General features: G+C 51.8%; 1 protein-coding gene across 1 annotated transcript in view; it reads right to left on the reverse strand.

Annotated features, from left to right (window-relative positions):
• The window catches only part of shroom3 (shroom family member 3), a 61365-nt gene that overhangs the window by 9098 nt on the left and 28026 nt on the right, over window positions 1-24241 (reverse strand). Inside the window, exons 9-18 of the mRNA XM_030130387.1 lie at window positions 22379-22805; window positions 21410-21543; window positions 21184-21330; window positions 19704-20179; window positions 17656-17886; window positions 17362-17575; window positions 16044-16305; window positions 11777-11919; window positions 10757-10809; window positions 10298-10442 (exon numbers count right to left, since the gene is read on the reverse strand). Coding sequence (XP_029986247.1) covers window positions 10298-10442; window positions 10757-10809; window positions 11777-11919; window positions 16044-16305; window positions 17362-17575; window positions 17656-17886; window positions 19704-20179; window positions 21184-21330; window positions 21410-21543; window positions 22379-22805 — 2232 coding nt within the window. The remainder of the gene's footprint in view (window positions 1-10297; window positions 10443-10756; window positions 10810-11776; window positions 11920-16043; window positions 16306-17361; window positions 17576-17655; window positions 17887-19703; window positions 20180-21183; window positions 21331-21409; window positions 21544-22378; window positions 22806-24241) is intronic.

Raw genomic sequence — 24241 nt, forward strand, 5'->3', positions numbered from 1 at the left:
CCCGCCTCCAGAACTCCAGTGTGATGTCTGTCACATTTTAAGGCCGTAACAGTCCGATCCGATCCATCAGAACCGTTAAAAACATCAGATCTGATTCAGGACCAGATATGACATGTGGTCCACACCAGACCTGGACCAGATGTGGACCTGATCTGGACCACATGTACAAGTGGACCCTCATCAGGTGGACTCTACCAGACCTTCAACAGAACAGGAACCACAAACACCAACACATGGACCAGTACCAGGACCAGAACCAGACGATGGGAAACAGATTTAATGTCACAGAGCAAGAGTTCAGGAGGAGAATGGACCTGTGTCAAGTGTCATGTGATCTGTGTCATGTGACCTTTGACCTGTGTCACGTGACCTGCATCATGTGACCTGTGTCGTGTGACCTTTGACCTGTGTCACGTGACCTGCATCATGTGACCTGTGTCGTGTGACCTGCATGTGTCATGTGACCTGCATGTGTCATGTGACCTGCATGTGTCATTTGACCTGTGTCATGTGACCTGTGTCATGTGACCTGCATGTGTCATGTGACCTGTGTCATGTGACCTGCGTCATGTGACATGTGACCTGCGTCATGTGACCTGCGACCTGCGTCATGTGACCTGCATGTGTCATGTGACCTGCATGTGTCATGTGACCTGTGTCATGTGACCTGTGTCATGTGACCTGCATGTGTCATGTGACCTGTGTCATGTGACCTGCGTCATGTGTCATGTGACCTGTGTCATGTGACCTGTGACCTGCGTCATGTGACCTGTGTCATGTGACCTGCGTCATGTGACCTGCGACCTGTGTCATGCGACCTGCGTCATGTGACCTGCGTCATGTGTCATGTGACCTGTGTCATGTGACCTGTGTCATGTGACCTGCGACCTGTGTCATACGACCTGTGTCATGCGACCTGTGTCATGTGTCATGCGACCTGTGTCATGTGTCATGCGACCTGTGTCATGTGTCATGTGACCTGTGTCATGTGTCATGCGACCTGTGTCATGTGTCATGCGACCTGTGTCATGCGACCTGTGTCATGTGTCATGCGTCATGTGTCATGCGACATGTGTCATGTGACCTGTGTCATGCGACCTGTGTCATGCGACCTGTGTCATGCGACCCTGTGTCATGTGACCTGTGTCATGCGACCTGTGACCTGTGTCATGCGACCTGTGTCATGTGACCTGTGTCATGTGTCATGCGACCTGTGTCATGCGACCTGTGTCATGCGACCTGTGTCATGCGACCTGTGTCATGCGACCTGTGTCATGCGACCTGTGTCATGTGACCTGTGTCATGTGACCTGTGTCATGCGACCTGTGTCATGTGACCTGTGTCATGCGACCTGTGACCTGTGTCATGCGACCTGTGTCATGTGACCTGTGTCATGTGTCATGCGACCTGTGTCATGCGACCTGTGTCATGCGACCTGTGTCATGTGTCATGTGACCTGTGTCATGCGACCTGTGTCATGCGACCTGTGTCATGCGACCTGTGTCATGTGACCTGTGACCTGGACCTGTGTCATGCGACCTGTGTCATGCGACCTGTGTCATGTGACCTGTGTCATGCGACCTGTGTCATGTGACCTGTGACCTGTGTCTTGTGACCTGTGACCTGTGTCATGCGACCTGTGTCATGTGTCATGTGACCTTTGTCATGTGACCACAGTGCTGTTGCAGGTGAACAGTGGTTGTAGGTGAATCTTTAATTCTTCTTCATGGGTAGAACAGTGCAGCTGTTACATATTCAATCATCTGATAAATAAAGGTTAAAGGTTAAAGGTCATGGTTCTTTGTGAGTCACAGCAGCCTCTTTAGGCCACGCCCCCTCCGTCTCCTCCTCCAATCAACTCATCTTCCTCACAATGACGTCACAGCGGCGGATTGGACAATGTGGGCGGGACCTGGTATTAGCTGCGGAAACAGGGAGGAGCAATGCGCGGGGCTCGGCGGACACACCCTCGGGGCTCCGTGGGCGTCGGCCAGCTCCGGCGTCCCGTCGGCGAGGCGTCTCAGCAGCTCCTCCCCCTGCCGGATCAGGTCGTCCAGACGACGCTGGCGAATCAGGAGTGAGGGTTTGGCGGCAATGAAGCGTCGGCAGTGGAGCAGCTGTGGTGGGTGGAGCTTGGCCGTCAGGAAGGCGTGGACGGTGCGCCGGCGCCGTTCCAGGTGTTCCTTCAGCTCACGAGCGTCTTCAGTTTGACGGAGCAGCTGCAAGCGTTTATGGAGGAGGCAGTCCTGGGGGCGGAGCCAAAAGAGAGCCGTTAGGACGTCACAGGAAGACCGAACTGTCTGTCAAATAAAGACTAAAACACACTAACACTGAGAAATAACACTGACAACTAACACTGAGAAATAACACTAACAACTAACACTGAAAACAACACTGACAACTAACACTAACAACTAACACTGAGAAATAACACTAACAACTAACACTGAAAACAACACTGACAACTAACACTAACAACTAACACTGAGAAATAACACTGACAACTAACACTGAGAAATAACACTGACAACTAACACTAACAACTAACACTGAGAAATAACACTGACAACACTAACAACTAACACTAACAACTAACACAGGGATTAAAGCAAAAATTTTTCATCTGACTGAAAATGTTCTTCTGCTCAGAATCATTGTCCACTGTTAAAACTGATGCAGTCCAATACTACTGTAGTGTACAAGTTTATCTAGTCAGATTTGTCAACACTGTCAAACCCACTGAATGGGAGAGTGTACAGGTGGAGAAGAGTAGGAACATGGACAGAAAACATGTCATGAGTGGTACTGGTGGGGGGTCTGGGGGTCCTCCCCCAGAACATTTGTAAAGCTTCAGGTCAGTTCTGGTGTTCTGTGGTTCATTTTAAAGGGGATGAAAACCTGTGAAGTGAGTGAAAATAACTAGAAGAAAACCTTACTGCAAAAAATGAGTGAAAAACTTTTTATTTAACAATTTAGGAACTCCTAAAACATAACTCCAACTCCAACAGCACATGAACTTTGGGGAAAATGTCTGTAAATGTAACTGGAGTTCCATCGTCTCCCTTCTCATCAAGCCACGCCCACCTCCATCTATTTTCCACACATCTCTCAATAGTTCCCACTTCAGCTCCTTCCTCTACAAACGTGTCCATGATGTCGTATATGCTAGCCACAATAATCTGTACGTCATCAAACCTGCGTCCACAACCCCTCCCACCAATATCATGTTCTCTTTCTGATTGGAAGAAATTCCGTCAGCTGAAACAGAACTTCTATTCCGTTCCAGATCCTCTCTGAGGGGATTTAAATACAGTGGCTTTGCAAATACCAAGGCTGTTCCTCATTCATTCAGTTTGATCTTCGTACTGTACCACACACATACAAATAAGATGATAAACGGGTCCAAATAAAGCACTTATGCAGTCGGGCGCGTAACCGCGTAAGGCCGCGGCGCACAGCCGCACGCACGGGAAGGGCACATACATACACACACACACACACACACACACACACACAAACACACACACACACACACAAACACATACACACACACTAGTCATATACCGTCCAGAGCAGATCAGATCTGAACCCAAACATGAAGGTCCATGCAGATCAGTTCTGTCTTCTTCCCTTTTCGCTGTGGTTCCTTCATAATGAAAGCTCCTTGTTCACACTAAACTCCAGTTAGTCTGGAGGCTGAACTTCAGTGAAGCTGAACTGGTCCATGTGTTTGTGAGGCACAGAATGAGCAGAGTTTCCTTCCAAACAGAAACAGTCATCAGCCTGTCCTCCTGACAGAAGAATACACAAGTCCTCTGATTATCAGCACTGGGAAACCTGTCAGCCCCCTGAGCCTGCACACCCAGGACTGACCCAGGACTGACCCAGGACTGACCCAGGACTGACCCAGGACTGACCCAGGACTGACCCAGGACAGACCCGGACAGCAGACCCAGGACTGACCCAGGACTGACCCAGGACTGACCCAGGACAGCAGACCCAGGACTGACCAGGACTGCACACCCAGGACTGACCCAGGACTGACACAGGACTGACGCAGGACTGACCCAGGACAGCAGACCCAGGACTGACCCAGGACTGACCCAGGACTGACCCAGGACTGACACAGGACTGACCCAGGACTGACACAGGACTGACCCAGGACAGCAGATCCAGGACTGACCCAGGACTGACCCAGGACTGACACAGGACTGACCCAGGACAGCAGACCAGGACTGACCCAGGACTGACCCAGGACTGACCCAGGACTGACCCAGGACTGACCCAGGACAGCAGACCCAGTACTGACCCAGGACTGACCCAGGACTGACCCAGGACTGACCCAGGACAGCAGACCCAGGACTGACCCAGGACTGACCCAGGACTGACCCAGTACTGACCCAGGACTGACCCAGGACTGACCCAGGACAGACCCAGGACTGACCCAGGACTGACCCAGGACAGCAGACCCAGGACTGACCCAGGACTGACCCAGGACAGACCCAGGACTGACCCAGTACTGACCCAGGACTGACCCAGGACAGCAGACCCAGGACTGACCCAGGACTGACCCAGGACAGCAGACCCAGGACTGACCCAGGACTGACCCAGTACTGACCCAGGACTGACCCAGGACTGACCCAGGACAGCAGACCCAGGACTGACCCAGTACTGACCCAGGACTGACCCAGGACTGACCCAGGACTGACCCAGGACTGACCCAGGACAGCAGACCCAGGACTGACCCAGGACTGACCCAGTACTGACCCAGGACTGACCCAGGACTGACCCAGGACTGACCCAGGACAGCAGACCCAGGACTGACCCAGGACTGACCCAGGACTGACCCAGGACTGCAGACCCAGGACAGCAGACCCAGGACTGACCCAGGACTGACCCAGGACTGACCCAGGACAGCAGACCCAGGACTGACCCAGGACAGACCCAGGACTGACCCAGGACTGACCCAGGACTGACCCAGGACAGACCCAGGAGTGACCCAGGAGTGACCCAGGACTGACCCAGGACTGACCCAGGACAGCAGACCCAGGACTGACCCAGGACTGACCCAGTACTGACCCAGGACAGCAGACCCAGGACTGACCCAGGACTGACCCAGGACTGACCCAGGACTGACCCAGGACTGACCCAGGACAGCAGACCCAGGACTGACCCAGGACTGACCCAGGACTGCCCCAGGACAGCAGACCCAGGACTGACCCAGGACTGACCCAGGACTGACCCAGGACAGCAGACCCAGGACTGACCCAGGACTGACGACCCAGGACAGACCCAGGACTGCAGACCCAGGACAGACCCAGGACAGACCCAGGACTGACCCAGGACAGCAGACCCAGGACTGACCCAGGACTGACCCAGTACTGACCCAGGACTGCAGACCCAGGACAGACCCAGGACTGACCCAGGACTGACCCAGGACTGCAGACCCAGGACAGACCCAGGACTGACCCAGGACTGACCCAGTACTGACCCAGGACTGGACCCAGTACTGACCCAGGACAGCAGACCCAGGACTGACCCAGGACTGACCCAGGACTGACCCAGGACCGCAGACCCAGGACTGACCCAGGACTGACCCAGGACCGCAGACCCAGGACTGACCCAGGACTGACCCAGGACTGACCCAGGACTGCACACCCAGGACTGACCCAGGACCGCAGACCCAGGACTGACCCAGGACTGCACACCCAGGACTGACCCAGGACCGCAGACCCAGGACTGCACACCCAGGACTGACCCAGGACTGACCCAGGACTGACCCAGGACCGCAGACCCAGGACTGACCCAGGACTGACCCAGGACTGCACACCCAGGACTGACCCAGGACTGACCCAGGACTGACCCAGGACCGCAGACCCAGGACTGCACACCCAGGACTGACCCAGGACTGACCCAGGACCGCAGACCCAGGACTGCACACCCGGACTGACCCAGGACTGACCCAGGACCGCAGACCCAGGACTGACCCAGGACTGCAGACCCAGGACTGACCCAGGACTGACCCAGGACCGCACACCCAGGACTGACCCAGGACCGCAGACCCAGGACTGACCCAGGACTGACCCCGGACTGACCCAGGACTGCACACCCAGGACTGACCCAGGACTGACCCAGGACTGCAGACCCAGGACTGACCCAGGACCGCAGACCCAGGACAGCAGACCCAGGACAGCAGACCCAGGACCGCAGACCCAGGACCGCAGACCCAGGACCCAGGACCCGGTGCCGACTGGACTCCACGAAACACGAGGGGAAGTTACTTCAATATGACTTTTTTTCCCCCTCAATTTTTCCATTTGACGGAAATCCATCGTGGTGACGGAGAACTTTAATCCCTGAACTAACACTGAGAAATAACACTGACAACTAACACTGAGAAATAACACTGAGAAATAACACTGACAACTAACACTGAGAAATAACACTGAGAAATAACACTGACAACTAACACTGACAACTAACACTGACAAATAACACTGACAACTAACACTGACAACTAACACTGACACTTCCTCTGTGACCCCACCCCCTTTAGCCTCCTAACTCTGTCCTTGGGCACGCCCCCTGTGGCCCCCTCATCCTATCCTTGGCCACGCCCCTTTAGCCCCCTAACTCTCTCCTCAGCCACGCCCTCCACTGTGACCACACCCCTATAGCCCCTAACTCTCTCCTTGGCCACGCCTTCCACTGTGACCCCGCCCCCTATAGCCCCCTAACTCTCTCCTTGGTCATGCCCTCCTCTGTGATCCCGCCCCCTTTATCCCCTCACCCTCTCCTCGGCCACGCCCTCCTCTGTGGCCCCACCCATCTGCAGACTCTTCAGACTCTGGTCGATCCTGGACATACGACCGCAGAGAGAGAGAAGGAGGTGGACGATCCTCTGAAGGTCACCTGACAACAGAGAGGGAGGGGTCAGAGGGAGGGTCAGAGGTCAGAGGGAGGAGTCAGAGGTCAGAGGGAGGGATCAGAGGGAGGAGCAGAGGGAGGAGTCAGAGGTCAGAGGGAGGGGTCAGAGGGAGGAGCAGAGGGAGGGGTCAGAGGTCAGAGGGAGGGTCAGAGGTCAGAGGAAGGGGTCAGAGGTCATAGTGAGGAGTAGAGGGAGGGCCAGAGGGAGGGGTCAAAGATCATAGGGAGGGTCAGAGGGAGGGGTCAGACATCAGAGGGAGGTGTCAGAGATCAGAGGGAGGGTCAGAGGGAGGGGTCAGAGGTCAGAGGGAGGGGTCAGAGGGAGGAGCAGAGGGAGGGGTCAGAGGTCAGAGGGAGGGTCAGAGGTCAGAGGAAGGGGTCAGAGGTCATAGTGAGGAGTAGAGGGAGGGCCAGAGGGAGGGGTCAAAGATCATAGGGACTGTCAGAGGGAGGGGTCAGACATCAGAGGGAGGTGTCAGAGATCAGAGGGAGGGTCAGAGGGAGGGGTCAGAGAGCAGAGGGGGGGGGTCAGTGGGAGGGGTCAGAGGGCAGAGGGGGGGGGGTCAGTGGGAGGGGTCAGAGGTGCCCCAGAGGCTCATGGGAGCCCTTGGGGTGTGCGTGGTTCTCGTACCTATGAACATGTGGTACTTGTCGGTCTGGTGGGCGGAGCAGGTCTTCTGGACCAGGGCCTGGACCTGGACTCCCAGCTCCTCGTGGCCTTCACCTCCTCCTGCAGCGTCTCCTTCTCCCTCCTCAGCGTCTCCATGCTGCTCCTCAGCGCCGCGCACAGCTCCGCCTGACGGACACACCCACAGACACAGCCATGGTCACACGGGGACACGCCTCCTACGTCCGAGTTTACCAGGAGCAGTGAACGCAACGTCATCTGTTCAGCAGATCTGAAAACCAGCCTCCTGAAAAATCTGAACCAATGATGTCCAAGGAACTGAGGAACATCTGAACCAATGAGGTCCAAGGAACTGAAGAACATGTGAACCAATGAGGTCCAAGGAACTGAAGAACATGTGAACCAATGAGGTCCAAGGAACTGAGGAACATCTGAACCAATGAGGTCCAAGGAACTGAGGAACATCTGAACCAATGAGGTCCAAGGAACTGAAGAACATCTGAACCAATGAGGTCCAAGGAACTGAAGAACATCTGAACCAGTGAGGTCCAAGGAACTGAAGAACATCTGAACCAGTGAGGTCCAAGGAACTGAAGAACATCTGAACCAGTGAGGTCCAAGGAACTGAAGAACATCTGAACCAGTGAGGTCCAAGGAACTGAAGAACATCTGAACCAATGAGGTCCAAGGAACTGAAGAACATCTGAACCAATGAGGTCCAAGGAACTGAAGAACATCTGAACCAATGAGGTCCAAGGAACTGTCAAACATGTCAAACTGCATTAAATCCAGCCCCCCCCCCCCCCCCCCCCCCCGGCCAAGAAAAAAAAAAAAAAAACTACAGATACAGAGAATCGTAGGACTCAGAATCCACAGCTCACACTGACTGATGATGAACCCATTCAGCTGCTGTACCTTCCTGCTGTTGAGGTTCTCCTGGTTCTGGTCCTGGTCCTGGTCCTCCAAGTCCACGTTACTACCACTGATGCCGTCATGAATCCTTAACAACAAAAACAGAACTGCAGTTATTGTCAGTCTGTGTTTGAATGTTAGTAGTTTTAGGACTAGTTGGTAGTTTTAGGACTAGTTGGTAGTTTTAGGACTTGATGGTAGTTTTAGGACTCGATAGTGGTTTTAGGACTCGTTGGTAGTTTTAGGACTCGATGGTAGTTTTAGGACTCGTTGGTAGTTTTAGGACTCGATAGTAGTTTTAGGACTCATTGGTAGTTTTAGGACTTGATGGTAGTTTTAGGACTCGTGGGTAGTTTTAGGACCCGTGGGTAGTTTTAGGACTCGTCGGTAGTTTTAGGACTCGTCAGTAGTTTTAGGAGTCGTGGGTAGTTTTAGGACTCGTGGGTAGTTTTAGGACTTGTCAGTAGTTTTAGGAGTCGTTGGTAGTTTTAGGACTCGTCGGTAGTTTTAGGACTCGTCGGTAGTTTTAGGACTCGTCAGTAGTTTTAGGACTCGTCGGTAGTTTTAGGACTCGTCAGTAGTTTTAGGAGTTGTTGGTAGTTTTAGGACTCGTGGGTAGTTTTAGGACTCGTGGGTAGTTTTAGGACTCGTCGGTAGTTTTAGGACTCGTCAGTAGTTTTAGGAGTCGTTGGTAGTTTTAGGACTCGTCGGTAGTTTTAGGACTCGTCAGTAGTTTTAGGAGTCGTCGGTAGTTTTAGGACTCGTCGGTAGTTCTAGTTCTTGTTCTCTTGGGCTTCTGTCGTTTTACAGTTGAATGATTTGATTGGTTCTTTTAACTCTTTGACCAATCACGTTGACTTTTGCCAGTTTCAGTTCCTGTTTAAACCCCGCCTACCTGTCGTCCAATTGGCTGCTGCCCCTGCGTTGCCGTGGCGACCGCCCCAGTATCTTGCTGTTGGGGAACATGTCCTCCAGAACGTCCACGGTGGACTCCCCCCCCCACGAGTCCACGAGGGGCGCCAGAGAGCGGTCCTGCCGCACCTGAACACAAACGCACACGAGAGGTGGGGTCAGGATGGAGGTGGGGTCACAGTGGACCGGCGCGGCTTTGGCTCCACCCACCAGCTGACGGGCCAGACGCTCCGCTCTCAGCTCCTCGGGGCTTTTCCGTCTCGGTGGCAGAGGATCGTAGTCCAGGTCCAGGTCATCAGGAGGGGGGGGTACAGAGGGGATGGGCGAGGAGGGGTGGGGCCGAGGGATGGGGAGGGCCAAGGTGTGGACACATGGACTGGAGCTGAAAACAGAAGAAGAAGACGGTTCCCTTTAATGAGTCCAATCTGGGTGAAAATGTCGCAACAGGAAAAATCGTGGTTAAAAAACGGAATGCGAACCGACCTGCTGTCAGTCTGAGGTGGTGCTTCCTGGTCCACGCCCACAGGAGGAGGAGGTGGGGCAGGGGGGAGGTCCTCCATGATGTCTGTCTCTCTGATTGGTGGTGGTGATGGAGGGGCGGGGTTTGGGATGAAGACCTCGTCGCTGTAGACCCGGTTTGGTCCAGACTCCAAAGGCGTCTGCGGTGTGGACTCAGAGAACCGCAGTGAGGACGGGCGGGGCTGGACCAAAGGTGGGCGGGACTGGACAGAGGGTGGGCGGGGCACGGCGTCCTCTGCTGGCGGACTCAGGGGTGGAACAGGATCAGAAGTGAAGGCTCCTCCTCTGTACGGGTCCTTCCCTGAGGCCGGTGAGCTCACATGTGAGCCTGGGTCCACGGTTCCGGTTCCGGTTCCAGTTCCGGGGAAGGTGATGGCGTCCAGGTTGGCCTGGCTCAGCCTCTCACTGGCCTTCCACTCAGCCCCGCCCCCTCCCTGGACCAGACCGACGGAGGCTGCTAGCGTGGAGGCGCTGTGGGCTCGCTGGCGCTCACTGGTCCTCTGACGGTCCCGACGGGAGACCGGAGGGGGGACAGACCCTGGATCTGGACCAGAACCCAAGAACTCAGTTCAACAAGAGCAAAAAAGAGGTTTCAAGTGTTTAATATGTGGATTTAGTGAAAAAAAAAACCCACAAACTACAACGATATGATGCTTGTGTGTGTGTGTGTGTGTGGTGTTCCTCAGGGCTCCATCCTAGGGCTTCGACTTTTACAGAGAAACTAAGACGGAATCAACCAGAAAGATTCAGATCCAGACAAAAGAAACGGAAAAGTGACAAGATGAAACAAGTTGAAAAAGACGGAAAAGACAGAAATGAAACAGAAGAACCAAACAGGAGAACAGGAGAACGTCTCACCAGAACAGTTCTCCACCGCTGCAGAACCTGGGTCACATGACGTCTGGACGGTTCTGAAACAGACAGATTAAAAACATCAGCTTCAGCCCAGATGCATGAATGTAGACACTGTTCACATCAAAATAAAGTCCAGTCACCTCCATGTGTCGTCATGGAAACCAAAAAGGATCTGAGGAGGACTGTCAAAAGAATCCAACTAAAAAAAAAAAGAATCGAACCCTTTTATGTTCTTAAACTCTGGGTAAATTCACTGTTTCCTGTTACTTTAACTCACAACAACAACAAAAAAAAACCTGAACTAAAAAAAAGTCTCTGGTAGAAATGAAATGAGAAGTCAAAGTCAAACTAACGACCGCAGTTCAATCAAACCTGGGAATCAGAAAAATGAAACAACCACGCCCTGATGAGGATGAAGACCGAGCTCGCCTTTGACCCTTGACCCCCACCCCCCTTTGTCCCACCCCCTTTAAGCTTTAAAATGAACAAAATGAACCAAGAAAACCCAAAGAATGAACTGAAACAGTCCAGTCATCCATAAAATGGACATAAATGTACAAGAAGAAACGAAGAAAGAAATGGAATGACCGAAAATGAACTAAAGGAATCAATACAAGCCCCGCCCCACACCTATTGGATCTGATTGTGTCATTGATCCAGCTGATGTCATCATGTCTATGTGTGCTGATGTCATAGCAATCACCCCCCCCCCCCCCCCCATATAAATATAAATGTGCCAAATTTGAAGGAAATTGAATCCAAATTGCTGTTTTTCTAGATGTTGAAATGTGGTCCATTATTTGGAACTAAACCTGGACCTGGTCTACTTTAAGGGTGGAGGACAGAGAGGACGAGGACAGAGGTGGACACATCAGACTGTGTCTGTACACCGAATCCACCAATGGGCTTCCACTGTCCAGATGACGGACAGGCCTCTGGATGACGGACAGGCCTCTGATTGGAGTGCGTCTCAGGGTCGTCCTCCGTCCATGTCCTTTTGTTTGTCTGTCTGGCCTGGTTTACCTGTTTACATCCAGAGGACCTGGTCCAGATGGTCCAGGTGGTCCAGATGGTCCAGGTGGTCCAGGTGGTCCAGATGGTCCAGGTGGTCCAGGTGGTCCAGATGGTCCAGGGTCAGAGGCTGAGATGCCCAACATCCTGATGTCCTATAACAGAACAAACAACAGCAGCATTTAGACACTGGGTCACACCTGTCCACCGTCACCATGGCAACCACCAACACCCCAACCATGTCAGTCCAACCAGGGTCAGTTAGACCAGGGTCAGTCAGACCAGGGTCAGTCAGACCGGGGTTAGTCCAACTGGGGTCCAGGTGCAGGTGCAGGTGCAGGTGTTGGGGGTCGGCTTTGGACCATTAAACCTCTGTGTTTGTGACTGAACCTCTGTGGGTCAGACCTGGACCAGGTACCAGGACCTGCTGGTCCCACTGCAGGTCTTCAGTCTGTCTCAGGTAACTGTTGATTTTGTTCCTACGTCTCCATGACGACCTTTTATCAGAGAGCCAAACCAGTCCAGCTGAACCGACAACTACCAACAAGACCTGAGACTAGGGATGGGAATCGAGAGTTGGTTCTTTTTGAGAACCGGATCCCAGTAGCTCGATTCCTTGGAATCGTTTGCCTGCTTAACGATTCTGTTGATCCATTCTGCCTTCGTTGTGCATGTGCGATGATGTCACACGTACGCTGCATTGTTTTGGTCAGAATGTAGACAACATGGAGTAGAGACAGAAACGGACTGAACAGACCGCACCAGGTCCAAACAGACCGCACCAGGTCCAAACAGACCGCACCAGGTCTACACAGACCGCACCAGGTCCAAACAGACCGCACCAGGTCTACACAGACCGCACCAGGTCCAAACAGACCGCACCAGGTCCAAACAGACCGCACCAGGTCTACACAGACCGCACCAGGTCCAAACAGACCGCACCAGGTCCAAACAGACCGCACCAGGTCCAAACAGACCACACCAGGTCCAAACAGACCACACCAGGTCCAAACAGACCACACCAGGTCTAAACAGACCACACCAGGTCTACACAGACCGCACCAGGTCCAAACAGACCGCACCAGGTCTACACAGACCGCACCAGGTCTACGCAGACCGCACCAGGTCTAAACAGACCACACCAGGTCTAAACAGACCACACCAGGTCCAAACAGACCACACCAGGTCTAAACAGACCACACCAGGTCCAAACAGACCGCACCAGGTCCAAACAGACCGCACCAGGTCTACACAGACCGCACCAGGTCCAAACAGACCGCACCAGGTCCAAACAGACCACACCAGGTCCAAACAGACCGCACCAGGTCTAAACAGACCACACCAGGTCTACACAGACCGCACCAGGTCCAAACAGACCGCACCAGGTCTACGCAGACCGCAGCAGGTCCAAACAGACCGCACCAGGTCTACACAGACCGCACCAGGTCCAAACAGACCGCACCAGGTCTACACAGACCGCACCAGGTCCAAACAGACCGCACCAGGTCCAAACAGACCGCACCAGGTCTACACAGACTGCACCAGGTCCAAACAGACCACACCAGGTCTACACAGACCGCACCAGGTCTACACAGACCGCACCAGGTCCAAACAGACCGCACCAGGTCTACACAGACCGCACCAGGTCCAAACAGACCGCACCAGGTCCAAACAGACCGCACCAGGTCTACACAGACCGCACCAGGTCCAAACAGACCGCACCAGGTCCAAACAGACCGCACCAGGTCTACACAGACCGCACCAGGTCTACACAGACCGCACCAGGTCTACGCAGACCGCACCAGGTCCAAGCAGACCGCACCAGGTCTACACAGACCGCACCAGGTCCAAACAGACCGCACCAGGTCTACACAGACCGCACCAGGTCTACGCAGACCGCACCAGGTCTAAACAGACCGCACCAGGTCTACACAGACCGCACCAGGTCCAAACAGACCGCACCAGGTCTACACAGACCGCACCAGGTCTACACAGACCGCACCAGGTCCAAACAGACCGCACCAGGTCTACACAGACCGCACCAGGTCCAAACAGACCGCACCAGGTCCAAACAGACCGCACCAGGTCTACACAGACCGCACCAGGTCCAAACAGACCGCACCAGGTCTAAACAGACCGCACCAGGTCCAAACAGACCGCACCAGGTCTACACAGACCGCACCAGGTCTACACAGACCGCACCAGGTCTACACAGACCGCACCAGGTCCAAACAGACCGCACCAGGTCTACGCAGACCGCACCAGGTCTAAACAGACCGCACCAGGTCTACACAGACCGCACCAGGTCTACACAGACCGCACCAGGTCTACACAGACCGCACCAGGTCTACACAGACCGCACCAGGTCCAAACAGACCGCACCAGGTCTACACAGACCGCACCAGGTCCAAACAGACCACACCAGGTCTACACAGACCGCACCAGGTCTACACAGACCGCACCAGGTCTACACAGACCGCACCAGGTCCAAACAGACCGCACCAGGTCTACACAGACTGCACCAGGTCCAAACAGACCGCACCAGGTCCAAACAGACCGCACCAGGTCTAAACAGACCGCACCAGGTCTACACAGACCGCACCAGGTCCAAACAGACCGCACCAGGTCTACACAGACCGCACCAGGTCCACACAGACCGCACCAGGTCCAAACAGACCGCACCAGGTCTACACAGACCGCACCAGGTCTACACAGACCGCACCAGGTCTAAACAGACCGCACCAGGTCACAACAGACCGCACCAGGTCTACACAGACCGCACCAGGTCTACACAGACCGCACCAGGTCCAAACAGACCGCACCAGGTCTACGCAGACCGCACCAGGTCTAAACAGACCGCACCAGGTCTAAACAGACCGCACCAGGTCTACACAGACCGCACCAGGTCTACACAGACCGCACCAGGTCTACACAGACCGCACCAGGTCCAAACAGACCGCACCAGGTCTACACAGACCGCACCAGGTCCAAACAGACCACACCAGGTCTACACAGACCGCACCAGGTCTACACAGACCGCACCAGGTCTACACAGACCGCACCAGGTCCAAACAGACCGCACCAGGTCTACACAGACTGCACCAGGTCCAAACAGACCGCACCAGGTCTAAACAGACCGCACCAGGTCTAAACAGACCGCACCAGGTCCAAACAGACCGCACCAGGTCTACACAGACCGCACCAGGTCCAAACAGACCGCACCAGGTCTACACAGACCGCACCAGGTCCAAACAGACCGCACCAGGTCCAAACAGACCGCACCAGGTCCAAACAGACCGCACCAGGTCCAAACAGACCGCACCAGGTCTACACAGACCGCACCAGGTCTACACAGACCGCACCAGGTCCAAACAGACCACACCAGGTCCAGCTGAACTCTGTCCAAGCTTCCATTTCTTCTGCAGGTGGACTCCCTCCAGTCTGCTCAAACGTCCACATGTGACTCATTTACAGGAGTGTCATGTATTTGATTCTCTACTCAGCGGTGCTTGTGAATGTAGCAGCAGAGTGAACACCAGGTCCAGTTCTGGTTCCAGTGTCGGCAACAAACTTTGTACCCAAATACAAGTTTGTGAAGGTAGAGGAAAGGAAATGAGGAGCACAACAACAGGAGACGAGCAGAGTGGGACCGGTTCCACATAGAGGAAATGTGGCAAGTAAAGAGTCTGTAGTTTGACTTTCACTGTACCCCCCCACCCCACCTGTTTGGACTCTTTTATTCCTTCAGCCAATGAGAATTGATAAGGAATCGGAATCGTTAAATTCTTACGATTCCATCCCTACCTCAGACCATGGTTGGGTCTGCACCACATGGTTCACATTCTGGTCTTTAATCTGCAGACGCACAAACCAGCCTGGAAGTCACCCATTACACACGTCTGCAACAGCGCAGTTCCAGTGTGTCGTTGTGTGTAGTTGTGTGGTGTTGTGTAGTTGTGTGGTGTTGTGTGTAGTTGTGTGGTGTTGTGTGTAGTTGTGTGTATACACTATCTTTGCCGTCATCCACATCGGACGACGCCCAGCGTTGCTGCCGTCTCAGTGGCTCCTCACAGGAAACAGAGGATTGTGGGTATTTCCTGTGTGACTCATTCAGCTCCTTCTGCTGTTTGTTTGTTTGTTTGTTTGTTTGTTTGTTTGTTTGATGGTTTCAGTGAACTCAGGTTTTGTCGTGTTCTTCCATCGTACGTTGGTCCCGACCCTCAGATCTGACCTGTTGGACCTGGACCATAAGCTGCCCCTGGTGGGTCTGAGGTCTTACCTGGTTCAGGGTCTCCGTGGTTGGGGAGGACCTGGACCTGCAGTGCTGAGGACTGATCCGCCCCTGGTCAGAACGCTCCAGCAGGTCTTCGGCGGAGGCGGACTTCCCGGAGCCCCGGGCTGACCCCGCCTTCCACAGGGCCCCGTCCAACTGCCGGGACAACCCGGACCCCAGCCCAGGCTCTGAGACCCGCTGCCCAGCCGGTCCCTCCAAACCCAGATCCAGGAGACACTGGGGGCTGTAGACCTGGACCTGAGGGGAACTGAGACCAAACAGAAGAGTCCATGAACTGGGTCTGCTGGATCAGGGTCTGGATCAGGTTTTTTTAACTGATAGATGTTTTCTTGCACCTGAACCTCAAACCCACCGTCACATCCCCTCACAAAGTCCACCTGACACTGACGTAAATCCAACTACGACATCGTAAAACAACCAGATGATCGAACCCAAAAACAGTGAATGAACAGATGGTCTCACATAAAGACGTCACAACTTTAACCCTCTGGTATCCAGGTGTGCCTTTTACGCACACTTTGCACTTCGTGTTAAAAAACTTCATATTATTTTTACAATTTAAATCAAGTTAGAATTCAACAGTTGTTCATTTGTTCATGATCTTTAAATTCTGTCCACCAGCTCACATGTGCACATTGTAAACAAAAGACAATGACCAGACTAGCATCTGTCTGCCCAGTGTGCAGAAAACGCACAGTTTCTAACATCTGATCTGTGTGATTAGGACTGAGCTGGATTTACAAAAATAAAATCTAATTACAGCAGTGAAATAAATCCATATATAATATTTAATAGTTGGATTTATAGGTGTGCATTTTACGCACACTTGGTGACAGATGTTAGTATTTTTGAACATTTGACCTAGCGCCAAAAATAATAATAATGCAAATGAACCAGTGTTGGAGTTAATCAGTGACATATGCCAGGATGAAAACATCTAATAATATGTGATCCACTTTATATGGAGTAGATTGAAAAAAATTTGTTTGTGTTTTTTGCATCAAAAAAAAGGTTTGTTTCCATTACAAACACAGCATTTAAAGGGTTAAAATGTGACAATTATTGAGTATTTGGTATTTTTATTTACGGCTCAAGTTGATGAAATAGAAAAAAGTGTAAAAGAATTCAAAACAAACTGGATGAACATTTTTTTTGACATTATTCCACAGGTGTGTGAAAAAGACACACCTGGTGTTCAGTAAGAGCCTGGTGGACGGGGTACCAGAGGATAAAGAACTAACACTAAAGGAGGACGTCCTGTCTGGGTCTGGGTCTGATATCTGGCTCTGGTTCTGGCTCTTACCTTGGTGGCAGGTGGGCTGGTGGTCTTGGACTGGTGACCCGACCCGGGTAGAAGAGGTTGGATCTGAAGCTGCGCGGGTCGCCTCCAGGGGGCAGTGTGGAGCAGAGTGGGCGGTCCCCAGAGGAGCAGAGTGGGCGGTCCCCAGAGGAGAGGCTCCGGTCTGGGCCACAGTCCTGCAGGGACCACCGGCTGGACGTGGACCGGCCCGTGGAGTCTGACACACCGGACCACAAGCCACCGTTAGCGACCCGCCCTCATGCCGATCCCACATCTCCCATCATGCATCTCACCCACCTGAGCGGCTGTCGTCGTGTTCTGCTTGTACGTAGGCACTGCGAGGCCTCAGCCCCGCCCTGGTTCCCGCCTCGTCCCTCCTCGCTCCTCGTTTCCGCTCCACGTATTCGAACACAGCGTCCTGTTGAAGCTGTCGCAGGTCGGTCCTGGATGAGCCGCCGGGAGAGACTCCGCCCCCGACACAATTCGCCGCCAATTCGAACATCTTCCTCCTGTCGGCTACGCTCGTATCTGAGAGTGAGGACGACGGAGGAAAAACTCATGAATCATGTGGAACAGCTTCACCAGCGATGCCGCATGACCTTCAAAACTAAAACCGAATACATGAACGTCAGATTAAACCATGTGACCCGTCATTTAGTACCAGTCAGTTTTAAAAACATGTCGGTTAAATACAGTTGTGTTCAAAATAACAACAGTCCAACATGACGAACCAGATCAATCACTGGTTTTGGTATAAATCATATAATTACATGGCAAATCCTTTACCAGTCGGTGTGGTAGAGTCTGAGAAACCCACAGAGCCAACACTCATGACACACAGACTCCTGAGTCTGTGGAACTGAAGAATCCAGCAAAAGGGGCGTGTTCAAAATAACAGCAGTGTGGCCTTCCATCAGTGAGGTCATTGATTATGTGAAGAAGCAGGTGTCATTCAGGCGGCCTTTATTTGAGGATGAAGCCAGCACATGTGGGACATGACATTGTGTCAGAAAACCTGAGACAGATGGGCCGTGCCAGACACCGTTCAGAAGAACAGCGAGCTTTCATTCAAACGTTAACTGGAGAGGGGAAAACATATAAAGAAGTGCAGAAAATGATGGGCAGCTCAGCTAAAACGATCTGCAATGTGCTCAGCTAAAACGATCTGCAATGCTTTAAAATGGAAAACCAAACCAGAGAGACGTGGAAGACAACAGAAGACTACCACTGGAATGGATGGACCAAGAGCCGAATGGCACAGACGCAGCAAGGATCAGCTCCGGCAGATCAGAGACGGTCTGAAGTGAGGAGCGGGACAGTTCCAACACGTCTGTGTCGGGTGGATCTATGGGTAAGGCACCCCCACAAAGTCCCACTGGTAAGAAAAAGACATGTGCTGAAGAGCAGAACAAACGGACTGACCTAAGGACAAATGGAGAAACATTCTGTGGACTGATGAAAGGCAGACTGTTCTTTTTGGGTCCAGGGGCTGCAGACAGTTTGTCAGACGAGCCCCAAACACTGAATTCCAGCCCCAGTCCACTCTGCAGACCCTGAAGCCTGGTGGGTATGGGGCTGCTCCTCTTACATGGTGTGGGGCCTATTTATCACAAACCAGGGATCATGGATCAGTTTGCTTCTATCAAAATACTTGAAGAGATCCTGCTGCCTTATGCTGAAGAGGAAATGGCCTTGGAACGGGTGTTTCAACAAGACAACGAGCCCAAACACACCAGTAAACCAGCAGCATCTGGGTTCCAGACCAACAGAATGAAGGTTACGGAGTGGCCAGCCCAATCCCAGACCTTCATCCAATAGAAACCTTGTGGGGTGACGTCAAAAATGCTGTTTCTGAGGCAAAACCAAGAAATGCAGAGGAAGTGTGGAAGGCTGTCAGATCGTCCTGGGCTGGAAAACCTGTTTCCAGGTGCAGAAGGTGGTCGACTCCATGCAACTCAGATGTGAAGCACTTCTCAAAACCAGAGCTTATACAACTAAATATTAGTTCAGTGATTCACAGGAACGCTCAATCTGAACGGTTTTTTCAGTTTATCGAGTAAATATTTGAGTTTGTAATGAAAAATGCACACACTGCTATTGTTTTGAACAGTCCAATGAAATTTTTTCCTTGATTTTCTGTAAAGTAATTCAAATATTGATACATTTTTCTTCATGTTTTGATGTAAAATATAATGTGCAGTGTTCCCAGTGAATGGAAATAAAATGTTATAAGGATTTTGAGCTTTACTCACATTTTGAAGAACACTGCTGTTATTTTGAACACAGCTGCACCTGCGCTGTCCAAACTCTACCCCCGTCATGCAGATGCATTCTGGGTTTTTTACCTCCTGTTCGCCTGAAGAGGGCAGCGGTGTCGGCGTCGGACACCCCGACCTCGTTCATGTTCTCCGGTTCTGAGTACGAGCGCTTCTTCTGCTCCGCCATCAGGCGCTTTCGTCCACAGATCCTCATCAGCGGAGGAGGTCCGACGGGCGGGACGCTGGGTAGGGCGGGGGGGCTGGGCCCGCGGACCTCCGGACTGACCACATGTCGCTCCTTCGGGGTGTGAGGAGATGTGAGCGGAGGTGGAGACGTGGACGAGATGATGACGCCCTGAGGTTTGGGAAGAGTTTTAGGAGCTTTTTTCTCTAAGGAATGGAACTTGGCGGGGACAGGAGGAGGTTGATGGGTACTGGAGGAGGAGCCCAGAGGAGGAGGAGCAGGAGGTGAAGGGCCGGACGAGGAGTCCAGGTCTGTACGTCTGAAGGAGGTGGAGCGGAGGACTTTGGACTGAGCATCCTTCAGAGGGTCCTGGTAAGACCTGAATGAAGACACCAAATGAAGACCCTCAGAGACCAAAAGGAGTCCTGACAGCAGCTCAAAGACCTGATGAAGGTCCTGACCCCACAGAGACCCCAAGTTCAGACCTGGAGACCATCAACTAGAACAGGAGTCTGTAACCTTTATTATCAGTCAGTCATTTTGGCCCCTCCCTCTTCCACCAAAAAAAAACAGTCTGGAGCCACAAAAAAGAACAGAGCTTATAAACTTTTAAAAGTTTTCATCTTTTTTTTTACCTTTTATCTGTTCCAACCACTGAATACAACAAACAGAAGTGAAGTGTGGAATGGATTCTGGAGTAGGATTACTCTAAAAGTACACAGTAAAAGTAGTTCATAGTATTTGTGCTAATAGTATATGAAGTACTAATACCAAAAATACCAAATTCATGAGGCACTTATTGGAAAAATGTATTTTATTCATCATTGAATTTAGTCTTAAAGTCTATTTCAGATGAAAAACACACTTTTGTATCTTGGAAAGGAATCTGTTGTAGGATTACTCCAAAAGTACACAGTACTCATACTCATACAGTCGCTCTATGAAAAGTATGACTAACTCAAGACTTCCTCAGTTCCAGTTCTTCTGCTCCATATTCTCCCAGAAAACAGACAGAATTATGTGAGTAATACAGTTTACAAAGGACGGACAGACCCTCCGTCTGCGTCTGCGTCTTTAACCTCGAGCAGAAATGAACCCTTTCTGTTGTTGAAGGAACATTCACTCCATGCAGCTCATCTACTGGAACTGTCCAATGAGGAGAACACAAGAAAAACACTAGCGGCTGGACTGACCACAGTAAAGGGAGGAGCCACTATGAGGAGGAGGAGGAGACGCATGAGGCTGTGGAGACACAGGCTGACCACCACTGGACTAGAACCTGTCATCAGACTCGGACCTGTTGGTGGACTCACCTGTTTCTGGACCCATCTCTTCATGTTTACGGACTGACCTGTTGGTGGACTGACCTGTTGGTGGACTGACCTGTTGGTGGGCGTGTCTTGCGTGTTCATCAGTTCCTGGACGTCCTGCCTCCAGGGGCGGTCCTTGTTGACATCGTCCACTCTGCACACATCCAGGTGGAAGCTGCTGCGACTCCTCTGCAGAGCTGAACTGGGATCAGCTGACGTTCTGGAACACACATAGAACATGACCTCCATGGACTGGGGGACTGGACCAGAACAGTCGTCCTGCTGCAGCCTCCTCCTACCTGTGCGCCCCCTGGTGGTGGTTTCCTCCTCTGTAGCTCAGAGTCCTCTGGGCTTTACCTCCACTGGTACTCCTCTCCAGCATGTTCCTCAGGTCTTCTGCTCCACATGACGTGTTCTGAGATTTTTCATTTATCTTTTTGAAAACATGAACAAAAATGAGTGAACGAGAAGGAAAACAGAAGATCAGAAGACCAGCTGACATGTTTTATATCAGAAATAACGCAAATGTTAACCATTAGTAACTGGGGAACTGAAGTGTGAAATGGATGATCTTCAAATCAGGAAGCAGCTCATCAAATAAAAAGAATGTGAGATGGACGGATAGTTGACTTTGGTTTTGTCGGCTGACACCCTTTACATTAAGGACCAGAGCGGAACCAAGTTCTGATCCATGATGGAACCACAGACACCACTTGGCTCAAAGGTTCCCTGGTGGTGGATCACCAGGACAGGGTGGTCCCTTCCAAACCAAACCCATGGAGCAAAGGTTCTGGTGGGTCCAGTTTTAAGGTTCAACAGTCACATTCTGACTCGAACTAATGTGAAAAGTACATCCTATTCTGGGGGGGGGGCAGTCCTGGTCCTTGAGGGCCGGTATCCTGCATGTTTTAGATGTTTCCCTCTTCCACCTGAAGGTCATTATCAGTCTTCTGCAGAGCTGGATGATAGGGTTATCATGTGAACCAGGTGTGCTGGAAGAGGGACACATCTAAAACATGCAGGATACCGGCCCTCGAGGACCAGGACCAGGACTACCCCCCCCCCCTCCCCCCCCATTAAGGATGTCCATGTAAGGATGTCACTCTGGTACCAGTCTAGATAGTGGATCAGGAAACCCAGTCCCAGAAGGTCCACAGGTTGAACCACCTGTGACCCACCAGTGGTACCAGTGGTCTCTAATCCATGACCGGACCAGTCCCTCAGACCTGGTCTGAATGTGACGTGCTTCAGAGTTTGGGGTTTCTTACCCGGTGGTGGTTGGCCTTGGCGCTGTGACTGCGCTGTTTTACTGCTCGTTCTCGATGCTCAAACCGACTGACTTTCTCCAAAACCGACAGACTGCGAGCGGGTCCCTGGCCGGCGTCCACAAAACCGCTGTTACCTTGGCAACTACCGGTGGCGGCGGCAGCACCGAAAGGACCGTCGCAGCGCTGGACCTCGGCCAGAGCGATTTCCAGTCGAGTTAACGGGTGTTCTCGGTCTCGCTCCGTCTGGTCCAACGGCGGCTGGCGAGGAACTGCCGAGACGCCGCGGTGACAGGGAGAGGTGTGGACGGCAGAGGGGGGCGGAGCTTGACGCTGAGGGTGGACAGGTAAGTGTGGAGGCGGTACCTGACCCTGAGCCACCCTGGAAGAGGACAGGGTCTGTGGGTGGACCTTAGGCTGGTCCAGGGACCTGAAGACAGGAACAGAAAAGGAATAAAAGGACTGAAGGAACGTCACAACCTCCAACACCAGCACCACTACCGACAAATACTGAATTATATCGCATGTCGCATTTTATTTCTAAGCACTCGGAAGAGACAAAAGCATATGCTCGAATTTGATTCATTGATTTGAGCTCAGCTTTTAAAACCGTCCAACCCCACCTGCTTCTGGAGAAGCTGAAGGACATGAACGTTAACACTACATTGATTAAATGGTTTTATTCCTTTTTAACTAATCGCACACAGCAAGTGAAGGTCAATCAGATACTGTCGGATATTAAACGCTGTAGTACAGGAGTACCTCAAGGCTGTGTGCTTTCACCAATACTTTTCACACTGTGCACCAATGACTGCAGGAAAGTACACCCCAACAACTGTATCTTTAAATTTGCAGATGACACAGCAGTTATGAGTGTTCTGCACAAGGACGTGGACTCTTCTGTGTACTATGACCAGATCAACACATTTATTACATCACAGGTGTCAAACATGCGTCCCGGGGGCCAAATCCGGCCCACCAAAGGATCCAATCCGGCCCACCAAAGGATCCAATCCGGCCTACCAAAGGATCCAATCTGGCCCGTGGGATGAATTTGTGAAATGCAAAAATGACACTGAATCTATTAACAGTTAATGGTATCGACATCATTTTAATTCAGGTTCCACATACAGTCCAATTAGATTTCACCTGGGTCAGCCCAGTAAAATATGATCAGAATAACCTATAAATAATAACCCCAAATTTTCTCTTTGTTTTTTTGGTGTAGAAAAGTAAAATTACATGAAAATGTTTACATTACCAAACTATACTTTTACAAAAAACGTGAATAACCTGAAGAAATATGAACAAACGGAAATGTCTTAAGAAAAATAAATGCAATTGGACTAATATTCTGCCTGTTACTAAATGTTTAGTGTGATTGTAACGCACATGTGTAAATGATAAACCGAGGCAGAATATTGGTAAAATTTTACTTTTTTCTTAAGACAATTCAAGTTGTTCATGCTATTCAGATTTTTAAGGAAACTTTGCAGATGTAAACCTGATCAGAATAGAACTGTACTTTTTTCACTGGTATTATTTCACTGGTTCGGTCCACTGCAGATCAGACTGGACTGAATGTGGAAGTGAACTAACAGCAGTCTGACACAACTGCATGAAGTGGTGTGACGAAAAACATCTGGGTTTAAATGTGACAAAAACACAAGAGATGGTTCTAGACCTGAGACAAGTGGCCACACGTGAGCCAGTGGTCATCAAAGACCAGACTGTCCATCAAGTGACCACACATGAGCCAGTGGTCATCAAAGACCAGACTGTCCATCAAGTGACCACACATGAGCCAGTGGTCATCAAAGACCAGACTGTCCATCAAGTGACCACACATGAGCCAGTGGTCATCAA

The sequence above is a fragment of the Sphaeramia orbicularis genome, unplaced genomic scaffold (assembly GCF_902148855.1).
Source record: "Sphaeramia orbicularis unplaced genomic scaffold, fSphaOr1.1, whole genome shotgun sequence".
NCBI lineage: Eukaryota > Metazoa > Chordata > Actinopteri > Kurtiformes > Apogonidae > Sphaeramia > Sphaeramia orbicularis.